At 40.0% G+C, this 26,919-nt stretch overlaps 2 protein-coding genes and 1 pseudogene across 4 annotated transcripts in view; 2 read left to right on the top strand and 1 right to left on the bottom strand.

Moving 5' to 3' along the window:
* Positions 1-9,834: 9,834 nt before the first annotated feature.
* Positions 9,835-11,912, bottom strand: LOC122139111 (annotated as a pseudogene).
* A 3,678-nt stretch (positions 11,913-15,590) lies between these two features.
* On the top strand, positions 15,591-19,170 carry LOC122139067 (growth hormone-inducible transmembrane protein-like). Of its 3 annotated transcripts, none has more exons than XM_042734830.1 (9): positions 15,591-15,743; positions 16,030-16,131; positions 16,225-16,315; positions 16,875-16,986; positions 17,509-17,650; positions 17,847-17,955; positions 18,130-18,318; positions 18,409-18,580; positions 18,730-19,170. In XM_042734830.1, the coding sequence occupies exons 2-9, from the start codon at positions 16,042-16,044 to the stop codon at positions 18,815-18,817; spliced, it is 993 nt and encodes a 330-aa protein (XP_042590764.1). In that variant the 5' UTR covers positions 15,591-15,743; positions 16,030-16,041; the 3' UTR covers positions 18,818-19,170. The 3 variants fall into 3 exon arrangements, with proteins under 3 accessions (XP_042590764.1, XP_042590765.1, XP_042590766.1); XM_042734831.1 differs by having other exon boundaries at positions 15,618-15,743; positions 15,992-16,131; XM_042734832.1 differs by lacking the exon at positions 15,591-15,743 and adding an exon at positions 15,827-15,878.
* Positions 19,171-22,322: 3,152 nt separating this feature from the next.
* LOC122134381 (cadherin-related family member 1-like) overlaps positions 22,323-26,919 on the top strand; it is an 8,864-nt gene continuing 4,267 nt past the window's right edge. The window contains exons 1-10 of the mRNA XM_042734868.1: positions 22,323-22,555; positions 23,006-23,101; positions 23,565-23,710; positions 23,816-23,866; positions 24,506-24,595; positions 24,668-24,754; positions 25,906-26,022; positions 26,211-26,354; positions 26,635-26,713; positions 26,827-26,914. Coding sequence (XP_042590802.1) covers positions 22,495-22,555; positions 23,006-23,101; positions 23,565-23,710; positions 23,816-23,866; positions 24,506-24,595; positions 24,668-24,754; positions 25,906-26,022; positions 26,211-26,354; positions 26,635-26,713; positions 26,827-26,914 — 959 coding nt within the window. The 5' untranslated portion in view covers positions 22,323-22,494. The remainder of the gene's footprint in view (positions 22,556-23,005; positions 23,102-23,564; positions 23,711-23,815; positions 23,867-24,505; positions 24,596-24,667; positions 24,755-25,905; positions 26,023-26,210; positions 26,355-26,634; positions 26,714-26,826; positions 26,915-26,919) is intronic.

A 26,919-nucleotide genomic window follows, 5' to 3' on the forward strand; every position in this document is an offset into this window, starting at 1 on the left:
TTAGTTTGTAAGCGAACAGAGTGCACCAGCCCTTTCTTGTCAGGGAATGTTTCCAAAACTCTTCCAAGTTGCAAGGATCCTCGAGGTGCCGTTGGATCCATAATGGCCACAATGTCTCCAGATTTGAGGCTATTTTTAATCTTGTTCCATTTCTGCCTTTCCTGCAACAACGGTAGGTATTCCCTAACCCATCTCTTCCAAAAGAGGTCTGATATGTGCTGAACCTGTTTCCACCTTCTTTTTATGTACAAGTCATGAACATCGAACAATCCAGGAGATAAGGATGGTTTTCCCTTTAACAACAGAATATGATTGGGAGTGAGAGCTTCAAGATCCATTGGATCGTCAGACAATTTGGTGATTGGTCGATCAGTCAAGACTGCCTCCGCTTCACACAAGACTGTATGGAAACTTTCATCATCAAGCGTCTGCTGTTGGAATACTGCAGTGAGGATCCTCCTCAACATGCGGATGACCCGCTCCCAAACCCCACCATAATGGGATCCAGCTGGAGGGTTGAAACTCCACTTAATGCCCTTCTGACATAACACTCGTTGAATCTTAGCCTGATTCAATGATAAAAGTGCCTCCCGAAGTTCCCTCTCTGCTCCTATAAAATTTGTGCCATTATCTGAAAGAAGATGCTCCACTTGCCCTCTTCTACTGATAAATCGGTGCAGAGCATTAATGCAGGCATCTGTGTCAAGAGAATTGGCAAGTTCAAGATGAACAGCTCTACTGGCCAAGCAGGTGAAGATGACACCATAGCGTTTCACTGTACCTCTTCCCTTCTTCACCTCTATTGGTCCAAAATAGTCAACGCCTGTGTTGGTAAAGCGGCGGATAATCTGGCATAATCCTCTCCTTAGGCAGATCAGCCATCTTCTGCCCCATCATCCTCCCATTATATTTTTTACAGAAGCAGCATTCTGCTACGACCTTCCTCACAGCTGAGGTTGCACCTGTAATCCAATACCTTCTTCTTAAAGCAGACAACATGTGATTAAGCCCACTATGGCCAAGCTGTTGATGTAAATCTTTCAGTATAAGGGTAGCCAGATGCTGATCTTTAGAGAGGAGTAGCAGATGTTTTGTGTCTTCTGGCAACGAACCCCGTGTCAGCTGCCCTCCAACTCTCAGAAGCCCATTATCCAACCATGGATCCAACTTATAAATGGCACTCTGTTTGCTTTACTGTATCCTTTCCAGAAGACAAAGCAGCGATTTCCTCAGAGAATCTTTGCTGTTGGCAATACCAAATTATAGCCATCTCGGCTTCCATAAGATCCTCTGCCGACAAGGTTTGTCCTCCTGTTGTACCTTTAGCTATTTGATTCCCTTGCTCTAGGACATTCTGTTTGTTGGCTTCAGCAGTATCTGACTCTCTCCTCTTGCAAATCCTTCTCAACAACATCCTCTTCAACTTAAGCAACCAGGCAACTGATACTCGAAGTCTCCTCCAATCTGAAAAGTAAGCCATCAACCTATTTGTACCCTTCAGTGAGCCTTGAGTATTTACCACATTGACAAAGGCTTCCTTCTTGACCTCTAGGTCCTCAACCCCTACTGCAGTGTCCACCATATTTACAGGCCAATCCTCTTCTGGTTTTTACAGAAACTTGGGTCCTTCTATCCAGCTGTTGTTCTTGATAAAATCTCCAGCCCTCCTTCCTCTGGATGCATCGTCAGCTGGATTCTCCTTTGTGCCAACATATCGCCACTGTGATGTCTCTGTGGCTTCCCTGATGATGGAAACTCTGTTTCCAACAAAAGTATGAAACCGCTTGTCCTCATTCATGACATACTTGAGTACAGATGTGTTGTCTGTCCAGAAGACTGATTCTTGCAACTGGAGCCTCAGCTCTTTCTTTAGCATCAGATCAACACGGACAGCAAGAACAGCTGCAGTTAGCTCCAAGCGGGGAACAGTGATAGCCTTTAAAGGTGTTACTCGAGCCTTGCCCATGAGGAAGGACACATGAATGTCACTGTTGCTATTCTGGATTCTAAGGTAAGTGACTGTGCCATATCCCTGTTCGCTTGCATCTGAAAAATGATGAAGCTGCGCATGTTAAGCCCAACTCATGGGCTTAACGCATCTCTCAAACTTGAATTCAGAGAGTGCATTAAGTTCCTTCAACCACCATGTCCAACCAGACAATATCTCATAGGGCACAGTCTCATCCCATCCAAAGTTCCTCCGGCATAGCTCCTGTAGCATGATCTTAGCAGGTAACACTACTGGTCCCAAGATCCCAAATGGATCGTATACTGAACTGGACACTGACAACATTCCACGTCTTGTGCAAGACTTCTCCTGAGTCTCCAGTTTGAACTTAAATGTAAAACCTCCTTGCTGACAGAGATTGGAAAGATCTTGAACTAAAGAAACTGCTTCCTCTTCAGATGCCACACTCTTAAGGCAATCATCTACATAAAAATTCACTTTGAGAGTCTGAACAACCTCCTCATGGAATTCACATTGATGATCATCTGCTGTTTTTCGCAACGCAACGGCAGTGCAACTTGGAGAGGAGACAGCCCCAAAAAGATGGACAGTCATGCGAAACACTGACACTTCTTTTGTAAAATCTCCGTTCTGCCACCACAAGAAACGGAGGAAATCCCGGTCCTCTTCTGCCACTAACATGATGAAACATTGCCTGTATGTCTCCCATGACAGCTACCGACTCCTGCCTAAACCTTAGGAGAACACCAAGCAATGTACTTGTAAAATTGGGACCTTGCAGAAGGACTTGATTTAATGATGTTCCTTTGAATGGCGCACCACAATCAAAAACCACCTGCAGGTTCCTCTTCCTGGGATGACGTACACCATGGTGAGGAATATACCACACCTTGCCGCTGTCTCCTTTCAGCTGCTGTGTGGGCAATTGCTCTGCATATCCTTTGTTAATCATTTCTTTGAGGAATGCTACATACTCCTCATAAAACTGCTCATCTCTCTGAAATCTCCTCTTCAATCCAAGTATCCGCTGTTTTGCCAAAGAGAAGTTGTTAGGAAGATACACATTTTCCCTTTTAAATGGCAACTTCAAGGTATAATGATTGTCCCCAAGCTTGACAGAACTCTCAGCAATCTCCAAGAATCTAATATCCTCTCTTGACAATCCTTGCTCTTCTACATCTCGCTCATTGAAGTCATGGTTGTATTGTTTAAGCAAAATCTCCTCCAGTCTACACACAGAAATCCTGTTAACCACTGCAGAACAGTCTTCATCCTCAAGGCTGCCTGGATTCAAAGGACCATTGATGACCCTACCTAATGCCGTTCTTATAGCATAAGGGCCATCCCCATGGCTATTTATGTCTTCCCAAGGCTCCATCATCTTGGGAGCATTGTTTCCAATCAACAACTCAACGTTAGCCATTATACGGGGAACTTTAACCTTTGCCAAGTAAGGCCATTTGGACAAATCTCCTTTAGATACAATGTTATCAGAACTTACGGGCATTTGTTTCTGTGTGAGTGTTTGTGGAAGCTGATAGAAGATGCTACCATTAATAGCAGAAACTTCCAAACCTGAAAGTATGTATGCAGGTAGAACTCTTTCCTGTCCCATAGTTTGTAACAGAAACTGATTTTTTCTACCAGAAAGATTGAGCCGCTACATAAGGCTTTCTGTACAAAAGGTCGCCGAACTGCCAGGATCCAGGAATGCATACGTCTGGATTATATGATCTCCTTTACTGGCCTTGACTTGAACTGGTAAGATAGAAAGAAGACAGCGATCCTTTCCGGCCCCTGTATGACCACATGTTTCAGTCGATCCCAAGAACTTGTGTGCCTCTGACTCCTTGGAAGCTCGGTTGTAGTTGGCTGTATTTCTGTCTACATGAAGCACAGTGGGATGGTGCTGACTACATATCCTACAAGTCAACCGCTTGCCACAGTTACGACTCATGTGCCCAGCACTTAAGCAACCAAAGCAAAGCTCTTTCTCCTTCAGAAATTCCATCCTTTCCCTATGCTTCCTCTTTTTAAATTGTGGACAGAACTCCAATACATGATGCTTAGCAAAACACAAACATAATGGAATTACTTTAGAATTATTTTTAGATATTAATTACTTTAGATATTTGATGGCAATTCTCTTCTCATATTCTTAGTAGTTTCCCCAGATTCCACAGGTGCAACGGTAGTGGCAAAGATGTTTCCTTTAACTCTGCCTTCTGGACGTAGCTTTGACCGATTAACAGGCCTCACGCTAGTTGGCAAGTCTCTAATATCACCAAACAAAGGATCCATTAGGATACTAACCTGTCTTTCAACAAATTGAACAAGATCTTTGAACAAAGCTCTGCATTCAGTAGTTTCCAGAATGTTATGTGCAACAACTCTCCACCGTTCTCTGAGCTTGAAAGGCAATATAGATATAATACTCATATTGCTTGGCATATCTAACTCCTGAAGGTACTGCAGCTCCTCAGTGACATTGCAACAACCACGCAGAAAGAGAGCATAAGACTGCAAAGCATTAACATCCTCCCCCTTTATTGAGGGCCAAGACAAGGCTCTTTCTAAATAAGCAGTGGCAATCTTATACTTATTGCCAAAATGTTCCTCCAATAACTGTTTTGCCTTAATATAGCCAGAGTTAGGGGTCATGTGAAGACAACTGCGGACCAGCTCCCTAGGCTGCCCCCTAGTAAACTGTTCCAAATAATACAAGCAATCACTATGACTTGCCTTCTCCTCTACTCCCTTTTCAAATGCTCTTATAAATGAAACATACTGAAGAGGATCTCCATCAAACAAGGGAATGTCACCACCCTGACACTCGAATTGTGGCTGAGAAATCACATTAGATGCAAGATGTCCATGAGACTGAACTGATGTCTGTTGAGAAATCCTATCAGGTGCAAGACGTCCATGAAGTTGCACTGATGCATGCTGAGAAATCCTATCAGGTGCAAAAGGTCCATGAGGTTGAACTGATGCATGCTGAAAAATCCTATCGGATGCAAGAGGTCCATGAGACTGAACTGATGTTTTTCCTAGTATATGCTGGGAACTCCGTCTTTCTAAGTCCGTACATTCCTGCCACGTCTGCTGACGAATGTCCTGATACAGCACAGAAGATGGCAAAGGAGGATCCACTACTGATACTTGGTTTTCCATTTTACTACATACAGCAGATTGAAACTCCTCTGCCATTGGATTCAATATAATTGAGGAAGCTTTCTCCCTTTCCTTTTCCAATTGAGAATGCATATTATAAGAGGCTTTAGAAAAACTGTGACATTCAGAGGCCTGTAAAACTGCAAGTTTAAAAGTAGATTCTGCTAGCATTGCATTCAACTCCAGTTGCTCCTTTTTCCTCTTTATCTTCTGCTCTTGCTCCTCCAAAGCGTGTTTTTCCTTTAACGTTGCCATACGAGCAAGCAGTGCAGCCTTATTTGCCTCAGCTATAACTCTTGCAGAAGGAACACTACTGCATGTACTCGCTTTACTTGAACATTTTACTATCATGTGGATCAACATCATCAACCTTGTCATGCATGACCTCATTTAAAGTAGGCCTAACTTCATTCTCAGCACATGATACCCACATTTTGACTTCAGCAATAAAATCATTATTCACAATCATTTTTGCTTTAAACCATGTCATGTTTTTCCTTCTCACTTTCAGGTAACATACCCATCAAAGAACCATGAATACCTTTTGCTTCATCACACAAATTTAAAAGATCATCAAAAGCACTTTGTACATCTTTTACATTTCTTTGTTGCATCAGACCTTGCATATTTTTTCTTAAATTAGTAGCTTTTTATTAGTAGCTTTTTTTTTTAAGTCATTTAAAGCACTCAACTGTGGCGTTTCCATAGGCCTGTGTTCACTTTCAGATGTCTCCATAATACACAAAGTCAAAAGCACAATCGAAACGATTTGAAACTAGTTTGCAAAGTTAATTATTTTCTTTGACGACCAATGCATTGGATTTATGTCCCATGATGTGTGGACACAAAATGAAATTGCCATTCAACAATAAGTAGCGCTATTAAACATACCTCTTCACGTTGGGCGCCATTGTTTAAACACGGCTCCTCTGCTGACGTTTATAGAACAGCTCTGATATCTTCCATTGCGCTGATGGATAGTCCGTAACCCAGTAGGAGAGACGTGCGTGTATAATCCACAGATGCGAACGCTGCGACGTCCTCTCGTCGCGATTGCAGCTGACCTTGGTTGTTGGTAAAGTCGATGCAAAGCTCTTCCAATATACTTGATTCCCTTCAGCAAATTATGAAGCTCCAAAGTCACGTATAGGCTAAACACAGTTCCTTTTAGGTCAATAAACCATTTTTGACTAAATGTAAGCGGCCAAGTCTAATACTTTAAGCCGCTGAGGGATGCTGGATGGTGCTTGTAATGGACGCGCACGCTTGGGTTACTATTAACTGGAATGTCCACACAAGATGTTAATATTGCTCATTGTTGTAGATTTATTTTACCGTTACTGGTCTTCATTTCCATATAGGCAAGAATCCAAATGAACAGTCAGTAAATCCACCAGTCCTTCACCTTTACAATGACTTGCATAGCATGGTACAAACAACCTAGCGTAGCGGTCAAAAATGGTGTGCACCTTCCCTCCAGCAACACCTGTTACCTGAAGGAAGGTTCCCACCTATATATTGTGAACAATCAAGCAAGAGTGACCCCTACTGGACGTACCTGTACATAAGACCAAAATGGCTCTTACAACAGCATTACAGCACTTATTAATGTAGGTCAATGATTATTTTATAAATGATAAATGTTGGCTACTAATACATGTTTAGTATGTTAACATTACTTTATGCAGTAAACACATACCTAACATTAACCAAGATAAATAAATACTATAAATGATGATCAAGCACTTTTTTTCCACATTTTTTTTTAAATAATTTTTTCTTTCAGTTCACTTATTTTTTGAGTCTGGTTCTTTGCCACCTATGGTATTGTTTTAGTATCGATACCGAGGTATTACTTTATGGTATCGTACCGAAGCCAAAATTATGGTATCGAGCCATCCCTAATGGTGTATGGAGTGTAAATTGATGTGGAAAAAGTAATTTAAAGCAGTTTAACATAAGGCAGAAACAACAAAATGTGAAAAAAAAATTAAGGGCTATGAATACTCTCACAAGGCACTGTATATATACAGTATAAACAAAATATATATATATATATATATATATACAGTACAGGTCAAAAGTTTGGAAACATTACTATTTTTAATGTTTTTGAAAGAAGTTTCTTCTGCTCATCAAGCCTGAATTTATTTGATCAAAAATACAGAAAAAAAATGTAATATTGTGATATATTATCACAATTTAAAATAATTGTTTTTAAATTTATTCTACTTTAAATTATCATTTATTTCTGTGATGCAAAGCTGAATTTTTAGGATCATTATCACATGATCCTTTAGAAATCATTCTAATATGATGATTCATTATCAAAGTTGGAAACAGTTCTGCTGCTTAATATTTTTTCAGAACATGTGATACTTTTTTAGGATACTTTGATGAAAAAAAAAAAAAAAAAAAAAAAGCTATGTTTTTAAAATATAAATATTTTGTAATAACAAATACACTACTGGTCAGCAATTTGGGGTCAGTAATTTTTTTTCTTTCTTTTTTTAAATAAAATCAATACTTTTATTCAGCAAGGATGTGTTAAATTGATAAAAAGTGATAGTAAAGAAAATATATTATTAGAATATATATTATTAGAAATAGTTTTTTTATTTTGAATAAATGCAGTTCTTTTTAACCTTTTATTCATCAAATATATTAGACAGCAGAACTGTTTCTAACACTCATAATAAATCAGAATATTAGAATGATTTCTAAATGATCATGTGATAGACTGGATGTTACATGTGACACTGAAGGCTGGAGTAATGATGCTGAAAATTCAGCTTTGCATCACAGGAATAAATTATTTTTTAAAAAGTATATTCAAATAGAAAACTATTATTTTAAGTTGTAATAATATTTCACAATATTACTGTTTTTTTCTGTATTTTTGATCAAATAAATGCAGGCTTAATGAGCAGAAGAAACTTCTTTCAAAAACATTAAAAATAGTAAAAATAGTAATGTTTCCAAACTTTTGACCTGTACTGTATATATATATATATATATATATACACACACACACACACACACACACACACACATGTTTATAGATGGATATAGGCAATATCTGAATTACTGTATTGCCTGAAAGACACAATACCCACACTGCAGAAAATGTTAACCAGCAGTTGTTAGCTATTTCTACACGATTTTAATAGTTTTGACCTGAACAGACCCTTAGTGCACTGATGCACTCTTCTCAGAGGGGTTTATATTACAGCTCTCTCATTATCTGATGTGGTGGTCTGTTTGCAGGGTGGAGCTTAATGGCCTGATTTTACTTGCAAGGAAAAAAGGGGCCTCTGAGACTGTGGAAAGCGGTTGGGTTCTTCTATATTTGCTTTGACCATATACACATGCTCCACCCTCGTCACACAGCCCACACAAACCACGCAGTTCCTTCAGACCTCATGAAGCTTAAAATGTCCTTGTGCTATAAATTTCTTTGCAAAATGCTCTCATATTTTATCACAGGCTGTAGATCATATCAAAAGCATTGTTTTGAGATTGAGTATGTTGCACCTAAGCTTGCGTATCTGCCTACACTGAGCTCAAGTGCTGGATTTAGGTGAGCGAATGAATCTCGAGCTGTGTGTGGGTGGGAGGGTGAGGTCAGTTTAAGTAAACTGCTCTGCACCACATACAGGAGGGGTTCAGAATAAATGAGCACGTTGGAGTTTCACTGGCGCTCTAAATAGCAGACGGCACAGTAATAAAGGCAACAGCTGATTAGCAGCTGCTACAGAAAGCAGGTTCTTCCTCCTTGAAGGCAGGACAATGCTAAGTACTAGCACATGGTGTGGGCGTGACCCATGAGAATGAAACACAGAAAGCACACATAAATGAAAAACAACATTTGGTTAGAGAAATGCTGTACTGCTAAATGTTTCTGTGCCATCATTGAGGTTTATGTGTATTCCTGGACTGTAGACACTAGTTAGTGCTTACAGATTTAGATTAGACTTAAAAACTTAGAAACCCGTCCTTCACATTTGGACTTCTTTAGCAACAGCTCTGAAAGAGATCTTTGTTCAAATTCATGCTCTTTTCACAGGCCCACGTGAAATCTGCTCCTACGGAACGACCATCAGTCACATCTTCTTTGGCTTACATGTATTTATTATGTTTAGACCTTAGCTATCACTCAAAGTAATCTAACATTCAACTAAAGAATCTGTTTATTATTGATTGATGAAATCTTTAGAACACAGAAAACACATAATGAATTTCAGGCAAGGTTAAGTAAAAACTTTATTAATCCCTTAAGGGAAAATTTAAAGCCTGTATTACAAGACACCATGGGTTTTTTCATAACAAACTGAACTAATGTAACATGAACATAATTATGAAATGATTCATTGTCACTTTTGTTTCTAACAAAGAGCCCTTGTCAAATAAGACAATATATTAAATCTATGAAACTGTTTTTTTTTTCTGTATGAATCATCCTTTGATATGGTTTGTAGAGTTCTGCAATCCGGCTGCAGTAAGAATATCTGAACACACAGCAGCAGCTCATTTCTCCTCAAACAAACACACATACGGTACAGTATATACAGTCGAGAAGACTTCAAACACCTGCTAGATCCCAATGCAATCCTTGTCTTCAACCATTCATCAATCGAGCTGACTGGCCATTTATCAAAGAAGGAAATAATATTCTGTTTTACAATACTGCTTTAGAAGTGATGCAATGAGTTCATTTTGCAGCTTGTTTCGATCATGTCACATATTACTTCATGAATCTCATCACTCTTCCTCATGAAGTATATGTGTAGAATCATAAAAAATGTTCTCTCCTCAATCAAACTTACGGATTTATCAGTGAGCATGTCTCTATTCTCTGCAAACTTGTATCCAAATAGAGTCATGGTGGGGCCGCACACTTTCTGCACCAGCTGCACTAGTTTGAAGGGAATGCTAAACCTCCATTTCTCCACCTGCTCCAAGGAGTTCTTCTGGGTGGAATAAACTCCACTGACCTCCTTAGACGCCTGGGTATTTTTTAGGATCCACTCCTCCACCTTTGCGGTGAAGGGAATGCCTATAAAGTCATACATCTCTGCAGCTTTGCGCATGGGGAATCGCGCGATGTCCTCATAGCGCACTAGCATGTAGCGTCCGCGGAGCCACGGTGGTTGGCTTGAGTCCGATCTCGGCAGACATTCGGATGTTGTCACAGTTTCCTTTGAGCTTCCTCACTTCATCCTCGTCCACTGGAAGGTCTCCGTCCACGGCCCCCACCGCTTCCAGACATCGTACTTGCTGGAGAAGGCCACCATGCGTGAGGCCGAGGACGGCGCGAGGGTCTCTGACCAGCTGGATGAAGGTCATGTCGAGCCTGGGGTCCTCTGCCAGCGGCCGAAGTGTCTCCAGCTGCCGGACCCGGACGGACTTGATGGCGCGGTGCTGCTTGTGTGCGCAGGACTGAGCTGCCAGAGTCAGGTTGAGCGGGCCACAGCGGCGCTCGCGGCAGTGGTAGCGCTCGAACACCTTCCTGACCAGCGGCGTGCAGACGGGATCCTCACACAGGGAGCGGCTGGACTCGCGCCGGAAGAGCGCGGCAGTCACGTGATCCTGTGGCGGTGGCTCGATGAAGCTTTCCAGCAGCGAGAAGTCACACAGGAGCAGCTGGCGCAGCACGTCTCGATACGCCGGCCCTGCGACCGATGCGTTGGTGCCGCCACTATCGACCGTCAGCATGCGCTCCACGTGCCACAGCGGCTCGAACAGGTAAAACATGCTGGAGCCCTGTTGGTTTAAAGAACTCTCCCACGAACGAGGAGCCAGTGCGAGTCGTGGCCAGCAGAAGGATGTGCTTCCGTCCTCCGGCTGCGGACGCTGCGCTCTGCTGGACGCTCTGAGTCGAGTTCTGCAAAGCACTCAGGTGTTGGAGGGCCAGGGCGTCCGTCGAGACATTGTGCTGCGCAGCGGACAGGAGAGAAGCACTGAGCATCAGCAGCGGGGTCAGTCTGGGACTCAGTTTATCAGACACTCTGAAAAAGACAGAAGAAAGTGGATAAAGCTTTTAGTGCTAAAGGGATATTTCACCCAAAAATTATCATTCTGTCATCGTTTATTCTCCCTCATGTCCTTCCAAATGTGTACTTCCTTTCTTCTGCAAAACACATAAACATTTGTTTGTCCATACAACGAGTCAATTTGTCTTCAAAATGTCTTCTTTCCGAAAGAAAGTCATACAGGTTTGGTACAACATGAAGAAAATTATGAGAAATAAATGGTCATTTTCAATGGAACTATCCCTTTAACATCTATACTCTTCTCAAAGAAGCAGTTTCTCTAAGAACAGAAATTTGTACACAGCAAAATTAATAACACAACTGACAAGCTTTGATTTGAATGTTTTCTGACTGTTATGTAGATTACTGTAATCCTCCACTGCATCATCAAACCAAACACAAAGGTGTCACACATACAGAGGAACAAACAGAAGAGGAGAGTGAGAAAACAACCTACTTTGAAATAATGTTGTTTTCCTTTTCTATGATGACCAGAGCCACAATAAAGATGATAGAAATGGTATATTTAATGCGCATTCTTGTGTGTAATTGTGTTCAGTGGGTGATTCACTCTCAGATCATTCCTTCATCTTTTTCCTCTGGTTGGACTCTGAAATAAAACACACACATGACACATGAGTCATGACAAACACTGTAAAACCACACTAATCTAGATTTATTCTCCACTACATACCCACAAATACATCTGACTTAAAAGTATTTCCCTTTTTATAGCATGTGCGTAATCATTAATTCAACCTGTCTCGTTAAAGTCATGGATAGTCCATGTTTTTTCTGTCAGTAGTTACTGTAGATAATTATTCTTAGGTATCGTATGACTGAACGATATATAGGAGCATAGTTAGTAGAATTCATTTAAATGTGTTTTATATTATTAATAGCACTGTCAAATGTAATATATGAGTTATGCTTTACAATCTGACATATAACGACAGGTTTGGGTTTTTTATAAAAAATCTAAATAAGTCTCTTGATGAGGCAGAAAGAGACTTATCACATGCAGTTCTGTGAGCGATTGGCAGGCAATATGGAGTCAATTCAGCTGCATTTCTATGCTGTTTTCTAAACTGTTTCTACACAGTTATGTACTCTGCATAGTTCAAGATATATTCATAGCACAACATGCTGCGTAAAGACTTACTGAAGTTTGCTCTGGAAGCGGAAGACAAAGAAGTAGTAATAATAATAGTGATTCTTGTTTTAGTAAACACCACTAATTATCACTCACTGTGAATCATGTGCAATACTCACACCACAGCAGAGGATGCTGGGTAGGATTTAAATTAAAAGCTATAAACACCACTAAAATATAAAGACAACAATCACTCGCGAATAATCACCCATTAATACAAACAACAGAAATCTGGGTAACACGTTACAACAAGGTTTTGCTTGTTAACATTAGTTAATATAAATTTATGATGAATTCTTCCTCTGTAGCATTTATTAACATTACATAATGCACTGTGAACTAACAAATAAACAATGAACAAACTGTGTTTTTATTAACTAACATTAACAAAGGTTAATAAATCCTGTAAAAATGATAATGCTAACAGTTAGTTCATATTAATTAATGTTAACAAATTAGTCTTTATCGTACCTTCGGTAAGAAAGACTTACAGAAATCTGTGCAGTTTCAGCTCAATTAAACAGTTTTCAGAATTGGGGGAGGTTATTAATATGATTTCACCTCATCATTTGAAAAATACCTTTACAGTTAAAACAAATACTTGCTGTGTTAATCTGAAGATTTCTCAAAGAAACTGCTGAAACTGCAAACAGACACAGAAAAAACAAAACAAAAAAACATTCATTACACTAAACAGCAACTGTGATGGAAATATTGCCTTAAAGCCACAATACAGCAGAATGTGAAATCGACCGATTACACCTCTAGAGTTTGAGTTACATCTTTTTTTTTATGCACGCAATTGTGTTGACATATGAATTATCCAGATTGTCTAACAAGTCTTTACATTTTATGTGTCTGTGCATAGATGGCGTAAATTTGCAATTATACTGGTGAAAAAAAAACATGTTCGGCAGCCAAGATCACAGGATCATCCCAGACACATTGACTCAACACTTATAGGTTCAGACGGAGTAAATCCTCTGTAGTCTGTTATTTGAAGAAATAAATGTGATTCTGTAAGATTCCAGTTTCAAGAGCTTTATGAACATTTCTGAGCAGAGATCAAACCCGCTGCATTCAGTGTCACAGATAGTCACTTGTTCTCATGAAGAAGCAGTTTAAAGGCTTTGTGTCAAAAACATATTTGTGAAAAATCCAAAAAAAAAACAACAACAGGAAAGTACAGCATCACATAGGTATACACAGTACAGTAGTATGTGTCAACAGTATGAGTAAAGTAGTATTTAAATGATGTATAATTAGTATGTCATTGGGATTTATGAGCTGGGGTAACTTTAAAAGACTCTCACCTTCAGGACACTATAACCAGTCCTCCTCTAAAGCAGGGATGTTTGTGACCCTGTGTGGGATAATTACACAGTACTGTAGGAGGCTGAGAGAGAAGCTGTCCGGCCAGCAGACAGTGGTTAGGAGGCAAGTTCTGTCTTGCACTGTTAACCTGAGCCACAAATTAGACTCAGAAAACCTTTACATCACCACCAGAACTCTGATCAAATCATTTCATGTATTTAGTCAAATGAACGCTCATTTTCCCACGCTGTCTCTGTTGCTGTTTCATCTCTAGTCTTCTAACCAAAACCTGAACTGACTGTAAGCTGCATCCAAAAACTGAACTTAAAATGCTTCTTATTTTCTGTGTTGCTATTCTTGTTTATTGACGATAATCATCTACATGCCTGAAATAAGCAAAAAACAAATCTTAACAAAACAGGAGATCTTCACCATGTGCCTGCGTTATTCACAGTCGTATTTAGACTGCTGGTCAAAAGTAAATAATCATTAATTATCAACATGTAAAAGACCTGAAAGCTGTGCTTCATCTCACACACTCGTGTCACATTCCTCACACATAGCCTACTAGAGAGACTGACAAAGCGAGCCCTCAGTAAACAGCAGCACTTCATCTGAACCGAAGACCTGCGAGAAACACACGAAGCATTTCAGCAAATCTCCAGGAAAGGAGCCTTCGCCAAATCACACAGCGACATGCTCATATTCATACCGCGGACTGATAGTGATGCAGTAATAAATCTGCAGATGTGTTACAGCATCAGTCGCAATCACAGATGAGCGACACATTGACTCACTTATGAAACATTACATACATTACTTACTTGAATGACAGTGTCATTTAACAATTATATCAGCCAATGAGAAACACATCGAAAGTCATTCATGATCATTTTGAAATGACAACGGAATAAAATAAAAGCACGATGATACTGTACCATTATATTTCCGCGTTCATTCGTTTCGCTCCTCACTTCATGGATGAAAAAAAAACAACAAAAAAAACAGTAAAATCCAGATCACGGTGTGTAAAATTCAGTATTCAATAGTATAAAAAAAAATCGAATCCATCATTTATTAATCATTCACGTCCAGCTCTGTAACACATTAAAAAACTATAAAATCTATTAATTACCTACACAAACATCTAAAATTGATCGGGAAATGCAAAAAAAAAAAACCTCACAAATGTATTGTATTTGTGGATCGAAATACGTTTTCTTTTAAAGCAAACGGGCTGAGAGACAGATGCGCCTCATCAGCGGAGCGAGTCTGACTCCAGCGAGACACAAACACCGCCGCTGCGTCACCGCGACGTGCGCGCCCCCGCGCCTGCGCCAGCGCAACATTCTAACAAACATAATAATTACAAAAAAAAACAACAACATGTTTTATTACAGGAGCACCAACACAGTGCAAATGTGTATGACAGCTCGGTAAAATATGTATTTTCTCGTAGAAATAAGAATAATAATAAAAGACTAATTCCTTCATTGTTTCAAGGCATAAAGGAATGATGGAATGTTTATTGGAATAATGTAATAGCATTTACATTGTGGAAGAAAGTATAGCTACTTATTCGAAAAGGTTTCAATATTATATTATATATGAAGATTAAGTATTAATATGTTTCATTAAAATATTTGAATGGAATATAAATTTTACAAATCACTTTGTAAATTATGTTGGAATGATATGGCTGTTTGCTTTGTTTATTAGGAGCGATCAAAACAAAGACAATTTTGCAACAATATTCGGTATTCATAAATAATTGTTAAATTTAATATTGTTCAGTCTTGATCGTATCAGACCATTACTTTATTTGTTTCTTTAGTCTAGTTGTTCTAGTATGTGATTAATAATTTACAAAAATAGAATAAACAAACGGAACATAAATTATTTAAAAACTAACTCTAAAAAGTTAACAAATGCAGAACGCTTATCCAAGCTGAAGAATTCCAAACTTCAAGACCCATAGTGCATTGCGTGGCTGTCGCCGGGCTGTGACGTCATGCTCAGGAACGTTCAGGAACGTGTTTACAGTTTGTTGCGTCATTGGTGAAGACGCATCTGAAAGGTGAAATAGATAACAAACCAACTGGTGAGTTTTACTTAATATAATGATTTATAATTATATATATTAAGTAAAGTGTAAACGTCGTTCTACAGGATTATTCGCTGGACTCATATTTAGGCAAACACCGATAGCACTGAACATCCTCTGCTTGTTCTCGAGGTTGTTACTTTAGTTGCATCAAATCTTCCTCTTGTCCTGTTTAGCGGCTGTATTCACTCTGCTTCACGCGAATGTGAATTTAACTGTTCTTAATGAATGATAATTAGCTGTAGTTTCTGCCTGTTTTTCATGTCCTCCTGACTGGACTCAGTATTGGTCAGTGATGTTGGTCACACGCCTGTCATGCCTGCGGTCAGTCCTCCGGAGTCCAGCCCTGATGAAGTCCGGTCCAGCCCAGATCAGACCACAGCAGGTTCCAAACCTCTTGTCTTGTGCTGCTGTTAGGCTGATAAGAGCCTCACTGGAGCGGTGTGTTCTGATGATGTGTTGTGTTGTGTCTGATCAGGGTTATTCCACCAAGACTAGACTGGGATTCCGCCGGAGCAAGACGGCCAAAGATCAAGCGTTTCAGCCTGCTACAGACACAGCAATTAAAAGTGAATTCTGTTACCATGTCCTTTTATAAAGACAGTTTTCTCCACATTTATGTATTTCTGTAAAATGATTATGTTTTTGGCGCTGTTCATGTGTGTCTCTGTGATACCACGTGTCTGATCAAGAGTCGTCAGGCCTGTTTGAGATAGAGTCTGCATGCTGGTTAGAAATTATGTGCTAAAATACTCTACAGCATTTATCAGCAAAATAAAATCATGTCAGCTCATGCTCATTGGATTAGAACAATCAAACACACACACGTTCAGACTCACACCTGTTCTGTGTGTCTTTGGATTGTGGAGGGAAACTCTTAGTCTTAACTTCTGACTTAGTTAAAAGTAATCTTGTCCTGAATGCTTTAGACCCTGTTCTCAGCTGTATCTGCTGCTTGTGATCGGATCACCTGAGATAAATGTTAATGCCAGGTCTGAACATTATGTAACGAATGCATGTTTGAATCTCTAAAGCTTCAAACTCAAAATAAGTAAAGGATATTTATGTTTATGGCCCCTGGGCGACTCCGTAAGAGACCGATGATGTTTGTGATTCTCTTCTCTGCAGTCGACAGCATGGGCCGGATCGTCCTCGCTGGAGGCGCCGCCGTTGGACTCGGAGCTTTGTGTTATTATGGCTTAGGGATGTCCAATGAGATGGGAGCCATCGAGAAAGCAGTGTAAGAATCACCTTCACGTTCAAACACTAAATGAATAAAAGGCTAGAACTGATCTGATGATGCCAGCAGCACAAAAGAAATCAGATTCACCTGTGATCCGATTGTTAAAATGATCTTGTGGGTGAATCAGCGGCTCTCCTCTGATCTGCAGACAGCACACGACTGGTTCTGTGTTTTGTGATAGCTGGTGTAATCTGATCGGGTCTGATTCACTACAAAGCAGTTCATTTCAATATCTGCAGAAGTTTCTGTTAAACTAGAGTAGATAAAGGCTGACACGTTTAACTTTTCATTTTAAAGTTTGAGTTTTATAGTGTGGCTCTGAGAAAGAACAGCTTCATGGTACGATCATGTCATTCGTGAGATCCGTTACGATCAGCTCAGCTGTGAGCTGGATTTAATGTGACTGACAGTCAACATATATATACACGCTTATAAAGCAGATATTCTGTACGAGCTTCTCATGTGAAATCTTTTCAGGAACACTTTGTGCTTGTACAGACTGAAGCTGTGTGTTTACAGGATCTGGCCGCAGTACGTGAAGGACAGGATTCACTCCACATACCTGTATTTTGCGGGCAGCGTGGGTCTGACGGCGCTCTCGGCCGTCGCGGTCAGCAGGACGCCGGCGCTCATGGGACTCATGATGAGGGGCTCCTGGCTGGTATGCAGCTGATCATAGTGCTTTTTATTCATCGCACTTTACATGCATTCTTCATAACAACAAATCAACAAAACGTACTGCAAGGCAGCTCGTAATTATATACTGTATTATAGCATACTATGGCATAGTAATGATTCAGCCTACAGTTTAATATTCACATTGATATTTAATGTTGTGACAACCCTATTAACCACAGGCTATTGGTGCCACGTTTGCTGCCATGATTGGCGCCGGGATGCTGGTGAGATCGATCTCGTATGAACACAGTCCGATGCCGAAACACCTGGCCTGGGCTCTACACGCAGGTAAAGTGCTTTCACTGCACAGATCTGCTGCTTTAACTGACCTCTAGAGGGCACTGCAGGCTGCGTTTGTGGTTCTGCTGCAGAACATTTCAAATGACAAATACAAGCTGTCACATGAAAGTTATGACTCCTGTGTGGACAGACAAGCAGAGCTCTCGTGTTCCCTGTGTGCAGGTGTGATGGGAGCCGTCATTGCTCCGTTAACTCTGTTGGGTGGCCCGCTGATGGTTCGAGCGGCCTGGTACACAGCAGGCATTGTGGGTGGTCTGTCGACGGTGGCCATGTGTGCGCCGAGTGAAAAGTTCCTGAGCATGGGCGGCCCGCTGGCGGTGGGCTTCGGCGTGGTGTTCGCCTCGTCTCTGGGTGAGATGCATTTACAGTCCGCCGCAGACTGTGTGTCTGTTTAATCTCACAGACTTTACAGGAGTGTCTTCTGTTCTCTCCTCTCTGAAGGCTCCATGTTTCTGCCCCCCACCTCCGCATTCGGGGCCGGCCTGTACTCGGTGGCGGTTTATGGAGGTCTGGTCCTGTTCAGCCTGTTTCTGCTGTATGACACACAGAAAGTTATCAAGCGTGCCGAGACGCACCCTCTTTACGGCGTTCAGAAATATGACCCCATTAATGCGTAAGTGTTCTCTGTGGGCAAGCTATGAGTCAGACTTGCGCATTTGTAGTATGTTTAGTTTGATTCAGTCTTTCTATCATTTAAATGAGACACAGTATGACTGTCCACGTGCTGCTGTCTGTTAACATCGCTGTGCTCCTGCTCTTCAGATGTATGGGCATTTACATGGACACCCTCAACATCTTCATGCGTTTGGTGATGATTCTAGCCAACGGCGGCGGAAACAGGAGGAAGTAGCCATAAGGAGACCAGAAGACACTGACTGGAGTGACTGGAGGACAAAGATTTAGCGGAATAAAGTTTACTCATTTATTTGTTTAAAAGCAGAAAAACCCTTTGGATTGCTTTCAGCTGAATTGCATTTTAAACATGTCCAACAGTACAAGGTAATTAGCATAGTTAATGTGTCTTATCCAATGATGGTGAATGAAGATCGTCTTAATTCCACAGCTGGTGTAATTATAACAAACATTTTTGTGTATTTATTTTAGGTAAGAGATCACAACAGACTTAGAGTTATTACACTGAAAACACTTGTCACTGTGATTGTTTGGGGTTCATGGTTCAATAAACTTTAGTGGTATCTTTAACGTGTATTGCTTTAGAACAGACATTAATCACCATTTTTCTGACATTTTAACAACATATTTGGCACTGTAAAGCTGAAGACACTAAACTTTAGAGCAGATGGTGTTGATTCCTCAAGACAGAAATTCCTTGTATGTTCTGCTATCTTGCCATTTCTTTGTTTTCTTAAAGCATTTAAGTTGAATTCAGTGTTGTCTGACGATTTTACACATTGATTTTAGGGTCTTTGATTCTTCAGATTTTTTCCATGAAGCCTGTGTTCTGCTGATATACGATCTGGCCATCAGCAAACATTCGTGTTTTATTTGTGCTCTGACCAGCAGCAGATGACAGTGAGATTAGTGAATAATCCTTGTGTCTCCATCTGTGTTTTGATGTTGATTAATCCAGAGAGAAGGAACATCAGCACTGCTGCAGGTGCGTCTTTTAAAAACTCAAACGTTAGGAAATATTCTGGAGTGATTGCAGGTCTCTTTGACTGTCAAAGCACTTAAACTGCATTATTGAGAAGCATAGGCATCTCTAGGCCATTTTTAGGGGGGCTATAGCCTAACCCCCAAAAATGATTACTCAGGCCCCCTAAAAATTTTGCGATTAGCTCCATAAACTGTACACGAATTCATGATCTCCTCAGTCCACAAATTCATATGAAAACGGCGGCAGACTTCGATCGGATCCTCCGTCTTTCAGAGCGTTCTTTTTCAATCCGCAGACCGCGGCGGTGCAGAGCGAGAAACAGGTGTGTGTTTATCAATAGATTGTTATAATATCTGCATCTGTGCAGTTCTTTGTCATAAATGCAGTTCACAAATATCATGGGGGAGCAATCGGTTGTGCATCTCCTATAAAGTTTTCACTGTGTTCACCCCTCATCACACATCAGCTGTTTCCTCCAGCGAAAATGAAGCCCTTAACACAACGATCATGTTACCATTTATTTATTTTTTTTTTTTTGAAAATGTTACTTTTAATATAAAACATATTAATTATAGTGCATGTGGCAAATAGGTTTGCATATTTGAGCTAAAGAAAGAGGGTTGTACTAGAAAAATGCAAACAGTAAAATTGTGTTTGTACAGTAAACGTGTGTGTGAGAGAGAGAGAGATCTGGACCCTACCAGATGTCTTGCGATAGACTTGTTTTTAGTCAATTTCTAACTGCTTCCGGCAGTGGCGGATCCTGGCAGCTGCCTAGGGCCGTTTTCTTCTCCTCTTTATACTTAATTTTAGGCAGTTTCTATAGCGTGATCTTAATGGTGGTGGATGAGGAGATACCCTGACAATGTAAAGCGCTTTGAGTGCCTAGAAAAGCGCTACATAAATGTAAGGAATTATTATTATTATTATTATTAATGACAGTGTAGAGAGCATATAATGTTATGTGATCCATGTAATGCGCGAGGACGAATCTCTCCACTCGCAAGCGGATTTCCTTCACTCACACAAAACTGCACGTGTGCTTTTGAATTGTGTCTGCTGTCACTCAGATATTACGTGTATACGCTCAAACCATCACTGAAGACCAGAGGAGCATTTTTTTTTTCTAATTCAGGTGAAGAGTAGGCTTTTCTTACTAAATGGAAGCAAGCTGATTATAGACAGCCTTCTCTAGTTATTTATTTTATTAATACTTATTTTAGTTAAGTGCTTAAATTGTAAATATGCATTTATTAAATTATTTTATTTAGTACATTTGTATTTTGTTGTTTTTGTATATAGTTATACAATAAAAGTATCAACCAGGTTCCAGAAATAATCACTGAAGGTGCTCTAGTCTTAATGCACATTTTCACATATTTTGTCCCGTCTATTGCTATAGTTATCACCATGTCAAACACTGCTACTTTGAGAGAGAATCCCACATAAATATGCAGATGTCATTCCCGAAACTTTGCAATGTGTGTGTTGTTGAAAAACAAAGTTCTACATTTTAAATGGATTGCCTAGAAAGCTCGCAAAGAGCGCTCATTATAACCACTAAAAAGCTGTCACTCTTTGTTCATCGCGATCTCTCAAAGTTCTGTTACCAATGAATCTCACACTGCACAATTAATATACTATTAACATTGTGTATACACAATAACACCCCTCCCCCCAGTACCCCAGAATGACCCCTCATTTAAAAAGCTCTACGTCCCGAGAGGAGAAACACTCTGCTGTCACTGCTGAAGTCACAATCACATTCAATTCACAGAGTGAACAGAATAGATTTTTTTCACAGTTAAATTCACACTATGTAACAAATGTTACACTTAAACACGTGAGGTAAGATGAAAACAAAGTAGCTGTATTTTAAAAAATAATGACCTAACCTTCTTGACTACTGAAACCATCTGAAAGCTTAGAGATCCTGAGTTACTCAGTCATAATAACAATTTGAGAGGTTCTTCATTGGCCAGATAAGTCGTTGACCCATAATTATGATTCCAAAGCTGTAAAACCATGATATTATATATTTTAATACAGATTGTTACAACTCTAAATTCTGACTGGATGAGTCTGAGAAGGATGTCTGTTATTAAATAACTGTTTCTGACATTTAATAAAGCAATAATCTGCTTGAGACCATGAGTAAAGTGATTTCTCTCCAAATCTTATCAGCACGCTTTACTGACAATATAATTACAGTAATGCATGCCAAAAGTGGCTTAATAATAATTTTTATATATCATATATGATATTTGTTCCTACACTGAAACTCTGGAGTCTGTGTGTTCAGGGCAGAGGAGAACCATACAGGTCATTTCTTTAATGTTCAGTTACTCGTACACTTATTCAAATAAGAAGGAACTCAATTTCTCTTGTGTTTTTGCTCCATAATGTGTGAAATGTATGACGCAAAAACCAGACACGTCACATTCACCCCTTAAAATAAGTCAGTGACAGATGCTGTGCTTTATCAGGAGCTGATGCTAATTTAGACTTTATAGGAAAAGTACGGATGTATTGAAGGTTCTGTTATTCCATGTCAGTTAGTTCTGAATCTACATGACCCAGCAGGAGTTATGGGGTCTGCTGCTGAATGATAAACTTGCATGTTAAGTTTGAAAATAAAGACATGGCACTGTGTTCAAAACTCTTAAATGAACACACTAACCTGATACTTTCTATTAAAATTGACTTTTTCATTGAGTTTCCACCTGCGTCCCTTCAGTCCTGTGGGCCGGTGGTGTTGTTCTGGGTCTGGTTTGAGTCGTGAGCTGCAGGGGGTTGAGTCACAGGATTACTGAAGCTGCGCTCAGATGTCTTAACAGACGTCTTCAGACGAGCAGCAGCTGCAGTGCTCTCCATATGATCCTTCAGTCTCTTTACACTTTTTCTGCAGGATGAAGAGTATGAGGAAAAAACAGATTTTAATTCTTCTCATCGCACTGTGCATGTCTATGGGTGAGTTACTGGTTGTTTTACTGGTAGACGAGTCTGTAGTCTGTGTGTAATCAGCTTCAAACTGCGATTGTCTCAATAATCCTTTAAGTTTAAAGGAAGGACTGAGCGAGTGTTTGCACGAGAGCATAGCAGTGCTTTGGAAATTAGCCTCTTTGTACTTTAAAATACACTTTTGACTTAAATCATTAGAATTTGCAGTAGAACTATTGTTTTATTTTTTTGGAGCAGTTATCTAAAATTCAGTGACATTCTTTAGTGAGACTGAATTTCAGTTAAATTAGTCTAGATGATTTTATGTCAATGATTTCACTCAAAATCACATCACAGCCCACACTTCATTGTCTATGATTTTGTGTGTGTCAACATCATCATGAGGTTTAGTAGGTTTAAATGTTTGATGTGTATTTCCATGTCATTTTATGCTTAGTTTCAAGTATTTGTCTTTTTCAGCTCAATCTGACTTTGCACCGTATTTCTATGATAATGGAGCTGGAAGCAGCAACGGAAACATGGCGTTATTCAGCATCTCTGAAGACACATCCATTGGTTAGCATTCACTTCTATAATAACATGCTGTCAGATAATCAGGCAGGAATAACAGACAGTATGATAAAAGAACATCAAACACTGTATGTACTTACTAAAGAACATATATAATGAGCCTAATAGCTCTGATCCTGCTGAATACATATTTGTTGTGTGCAAAAATTCATTTGATTTTTATAGAAACAAATATGCAGCTAATTTTAATCTAATATTCAGTGAGGAATTGTTTGCAGTGGCTTTAGGGTTCTAGGATCTTCTCGATAGTGACGAGCACTTTTTAATCTTAGATGAATTTCTGGGACGTGTATATCTGTTTATGGTGGATATGACCCTGCTTGTACTACATTTAACAAATATGATAATATTAGCTACTAAGATACTTTATTGTAGTAAATAATGTCTTTAAGATAATAAACACACATAGTTCACCTGAGATCAGGTGTAATTTGGATTTCTTCCACAGGGACTCATGTTTACACACTGAACGGCTCTGACCCCGAAGGTGAGCCGGTGACCTACGGCATGACCTTTGACAAGGGCTCCAAAGAGTACTTCAGCGTCGAGCCCAAATCAGGGAATGTGACTCTCATCCAAACACTGGACAGAGAGGTGAGAATACATGACATTACAAGGGTTCAATCCTGACACAATATAAGAAAATAAACCATGAAGTCAAACGTATCTGTGTTAATAATTCACTCGTTTCAATTGTTAGTTCAGGATGAGATCATTGCATTTGTGACCATCACAGATGGGAGGAATAAGGTGAAAAACATGATTCCGTTAAGCTTTGATCACAGGATTATTTCTTAAAGCTGAAGTGTGTCATTGTTTGTATGTTCAGCTAGTTTGTGGTGAGTCAGTCATTCCTGACGAGAGAAACACTGTGTGTTCGCAGCACAGAATGATTTGCTTCTGACTGAAATGACATCACTGTGACAATTAGCCTTCAAAGTACCGCAAGAGCGATTTAAGAACAGTTTCTCTGATGACTAAACAGCTGTTTCACAGACAACACTCTCAGTTAAGATAAAGCTCATACATCCAGCCTTTTATAACCGTAAATCATCTTAATGTTATGTCATGTTATGTTATGTCAAAAATATCTAACCCCCAATTCAATGGGTTTTACATTTTTGTTTTGTTTTGTTTTTTAGTATAATTATTGTAGGAGAAATATATTGTTACCTATTTTAGGATTTTGATTAATACCTACTGGTGCCAAAATGACACACTTCACCTTTAAGAAATATGCTATCCTTTGACAACTGATTTCATAAAAAATTATATTGTTCCTTAATTACTATTTAATCCCATTATTATGTGTGAATCGTGCTGAATGTGTTTTTTATGGTATATGTACGATTGGCAAAGTCAGATTTACTTTATATCTCACTTCTCCAGGTTGTAGAAAATGTTCGAGTGTTCATCACAGATGCTAATGATGAAAAGCCTGAGTTTCTGAATCTGCCGCTCATAGTGGACGTCCCCGAGGTAAGAATGAGAAGCGGTTTGGAAATGAACAGATAAGTGTCATCATGAATTGTGTTGTGGTGTGTTTTGAAGGATAAAGCTTCAGGCAGCAGCATCTACAGAGTCCAGGCCGTCGACAGAGACCTCGGGTCCGGAGGAAGTGTCAGCTACTACCTGCAGGTCAGAAAATCATTGAGTCTCTTTTCAAGGGAACAAGATAATAATCAGTGAGGACATCTGAATCTGTAATGCCAGCATTAGATCTGTGTGAGGCTCAGTTTGTAGAGGACAGTTGCAGGCCTCAGGAACGGTGTGCTCGTATCGCTGTGGCCGTCGAACAGATCGTGACAACAAAGCACCATCTGAAAATGTGCTGCTACTGGATTAAATTTCAATTACATTTAGGCCGGTTGAGGGCTTAGCCTGGCTTACTTCTGCGCTCGGCCACATATCGCATTCGTTAGCACTGGACGCAAGAGGTGTCTGAGGTCAGCGGAGTGTCCAGCCTCCAGTGGAGCTTCCTCCGAGGAAAAACACATGACAAGTGAATGTTTATAATTTCTCATCACTTCTGATATAATTACATCCAAAGCGCATCACTATTGCACCGAGAACCCATGCATACTGCATACTTCATCCAGCAAGCGGTCTTGATTGTATTGTTTCATATCTCAGCAGCTTGCAACGGTGGTACAGTGAGTTTGTCATATTTTGGAACAGAATGCTTCCTGAAGTGTTTGTCATTTTTGCTTTGTGTTTGAGAGATGCATTATGTGATGTTTTATTAAATAGTTCGGGAGAAGCACACGCAGATAATTAACCCGGAAAATTTACTATCTGTAATCATATCATCTATCCAACCACCAAGAGAGAGAACCACTTTAAATAATCATAGCAGCCTTACCTTCATTCTTTCTAGTCTTTCAGCATCCCTCCATCACCCCGACTCCTCGGCGCTGACCCATTCCTATGGGGGGAAGCGATCTGCATTCGTGCAAATGCCAAGCTCGGAGCCCTCTCCCCAGACAGCACGCCAAAGACGCATACTATCCTTCTCGCTTTATTATCTGTAAGGCGAACTCGTGAAATCAGGGTTCCTCAAATGTTGCCCTGGAGGGCCAATGCACTGCAGAGTTTAGGTCCAACCCTGATCAAACTCACCTACCTGTGATTTTAAAATGATCCTGAAGACACTGATTAGCATGCTCAGGTGTGTTTGATTAGGGTAGAGCTAAACTCTGGAGGAAAGTGGATCTCGTGGGCCAGATTTGAGAATCTCTGCATTATATGTTCAGGAAACATGTCTTCATCAGTTGTCATTTCGTTTGCAGTCAATGCCCAGCACTAAGTTCACCATCGACGGTCACAGTGGAGTCCTGCGCATCAGATCCGGAGAATCGCTGGACTACGAACTCTCCAGGACTCATTTTGTCACTGTGGTAGCAAAGGTGAACAACAGACTCAACCATGTAAAATCTCCTCTGTCCTGTGAGATAGACGAGCTTGTTTGCATTGATCTTTCATAAAGGCATTTATCTTGTAACAGTGAAGTCCACATGAAGTCAAAAGATGAGAAAAATTTCCTCATGATTCAGTCAGCAAGTACCAGATCCTCAGAGCTGTGTGTCTGTTTCAGGATGGCGGGGGTAAATATCATGGAAAATACCAGGTCATGACCTCCACAGCCATCATAACCATCAATGTCCTCGATACCCAGGATTCTCCTCCAGTGTTTGTTGGTACTCCATATTTTGGATTTGTCTATGAAGTCTCTGTACCAGTAAGTGTGACATTATTTCATATCTAAAATCCTGAAAAATGTTAATTAAACATTCCAGCTCAAATAAAACCTTCATTGTGCTTGTGTTCAATTATTTTTCAAGAAATCTACAGAGATTTTAATTTAGAGGTGTCACATTAAAAAAAAAAATGATTCTACTCCTTGTAACTGGTTATTGATGATAAATGAGTGCTAGACTCCAGTATATTTGACTGGCTGAGGATGCTCAGTAACTGAGCTTTTATGACGATGTTCTGTCTTTTGTCTGTTTTGTGTGCAGGGTTCAGAGATATTCACTGTTTTTGCCAAAGACGGGGACCAGAACAACCCCAACGCCATGCATTACTCCATTCTGAGCGGTCAGCTGCGTTATCACTTCAGTGCTCATTCTAATTTCTCCAGAGCTAAACAGTGGTAGTTTATCAAATATTTCCATTAGTAATATCTCCTGTCTCCTCCTCTGTTCACAAAGGCAGTGATGGCTTCTTCAGCATCAACAGCTCGAGCGGCTGTATCAGCTTGACATCATTTCCTGTACAGCTGAGGAACGAGTTATATGAGTTAA

Source organism: Cyprinus carpio, chromosome B12, assembly GCF_018340385.1.
Source record: "Cyprinus carpio isolate SPL01 chromosome B12, ASM1834038v1, whole genome shotgun sequence".
Classification (NCBI taxonomy): Eukaryota; Metazoa; Chordata; class Actinopteri; order Cypriniformes; family Cyprinidae; genus Cyprinus; species Cyprinus carpio.

What these genes read in the sequence shown, in the direction of transcription:
- LOC122139067 (XM_042734830.1), top strand. Translation starts at nt 16,042, where the DNA reads ATGTTGGTCACACGCCTGTCATGCCTGCGGTCAGTCCTCCGGAGTCCA. An exon ending in TACAGACACAGCAATTAAAA is followed by an intron (nt 16,316 to 16,874) that starts GTGAATTCTGTT and finishes TCTTCTCTGCAG; the next exon opens with TCGACAGCATGGGCCGGATC. An exon ending in AAATATGACCCCATTAATGC is followed by an intron (nt 18,581 to 18,729) that starts GTAAGTGTTCTC and finishes CCTGCTCTTCAG; the next exon opens with ATGTATGGGCATTTACATGG.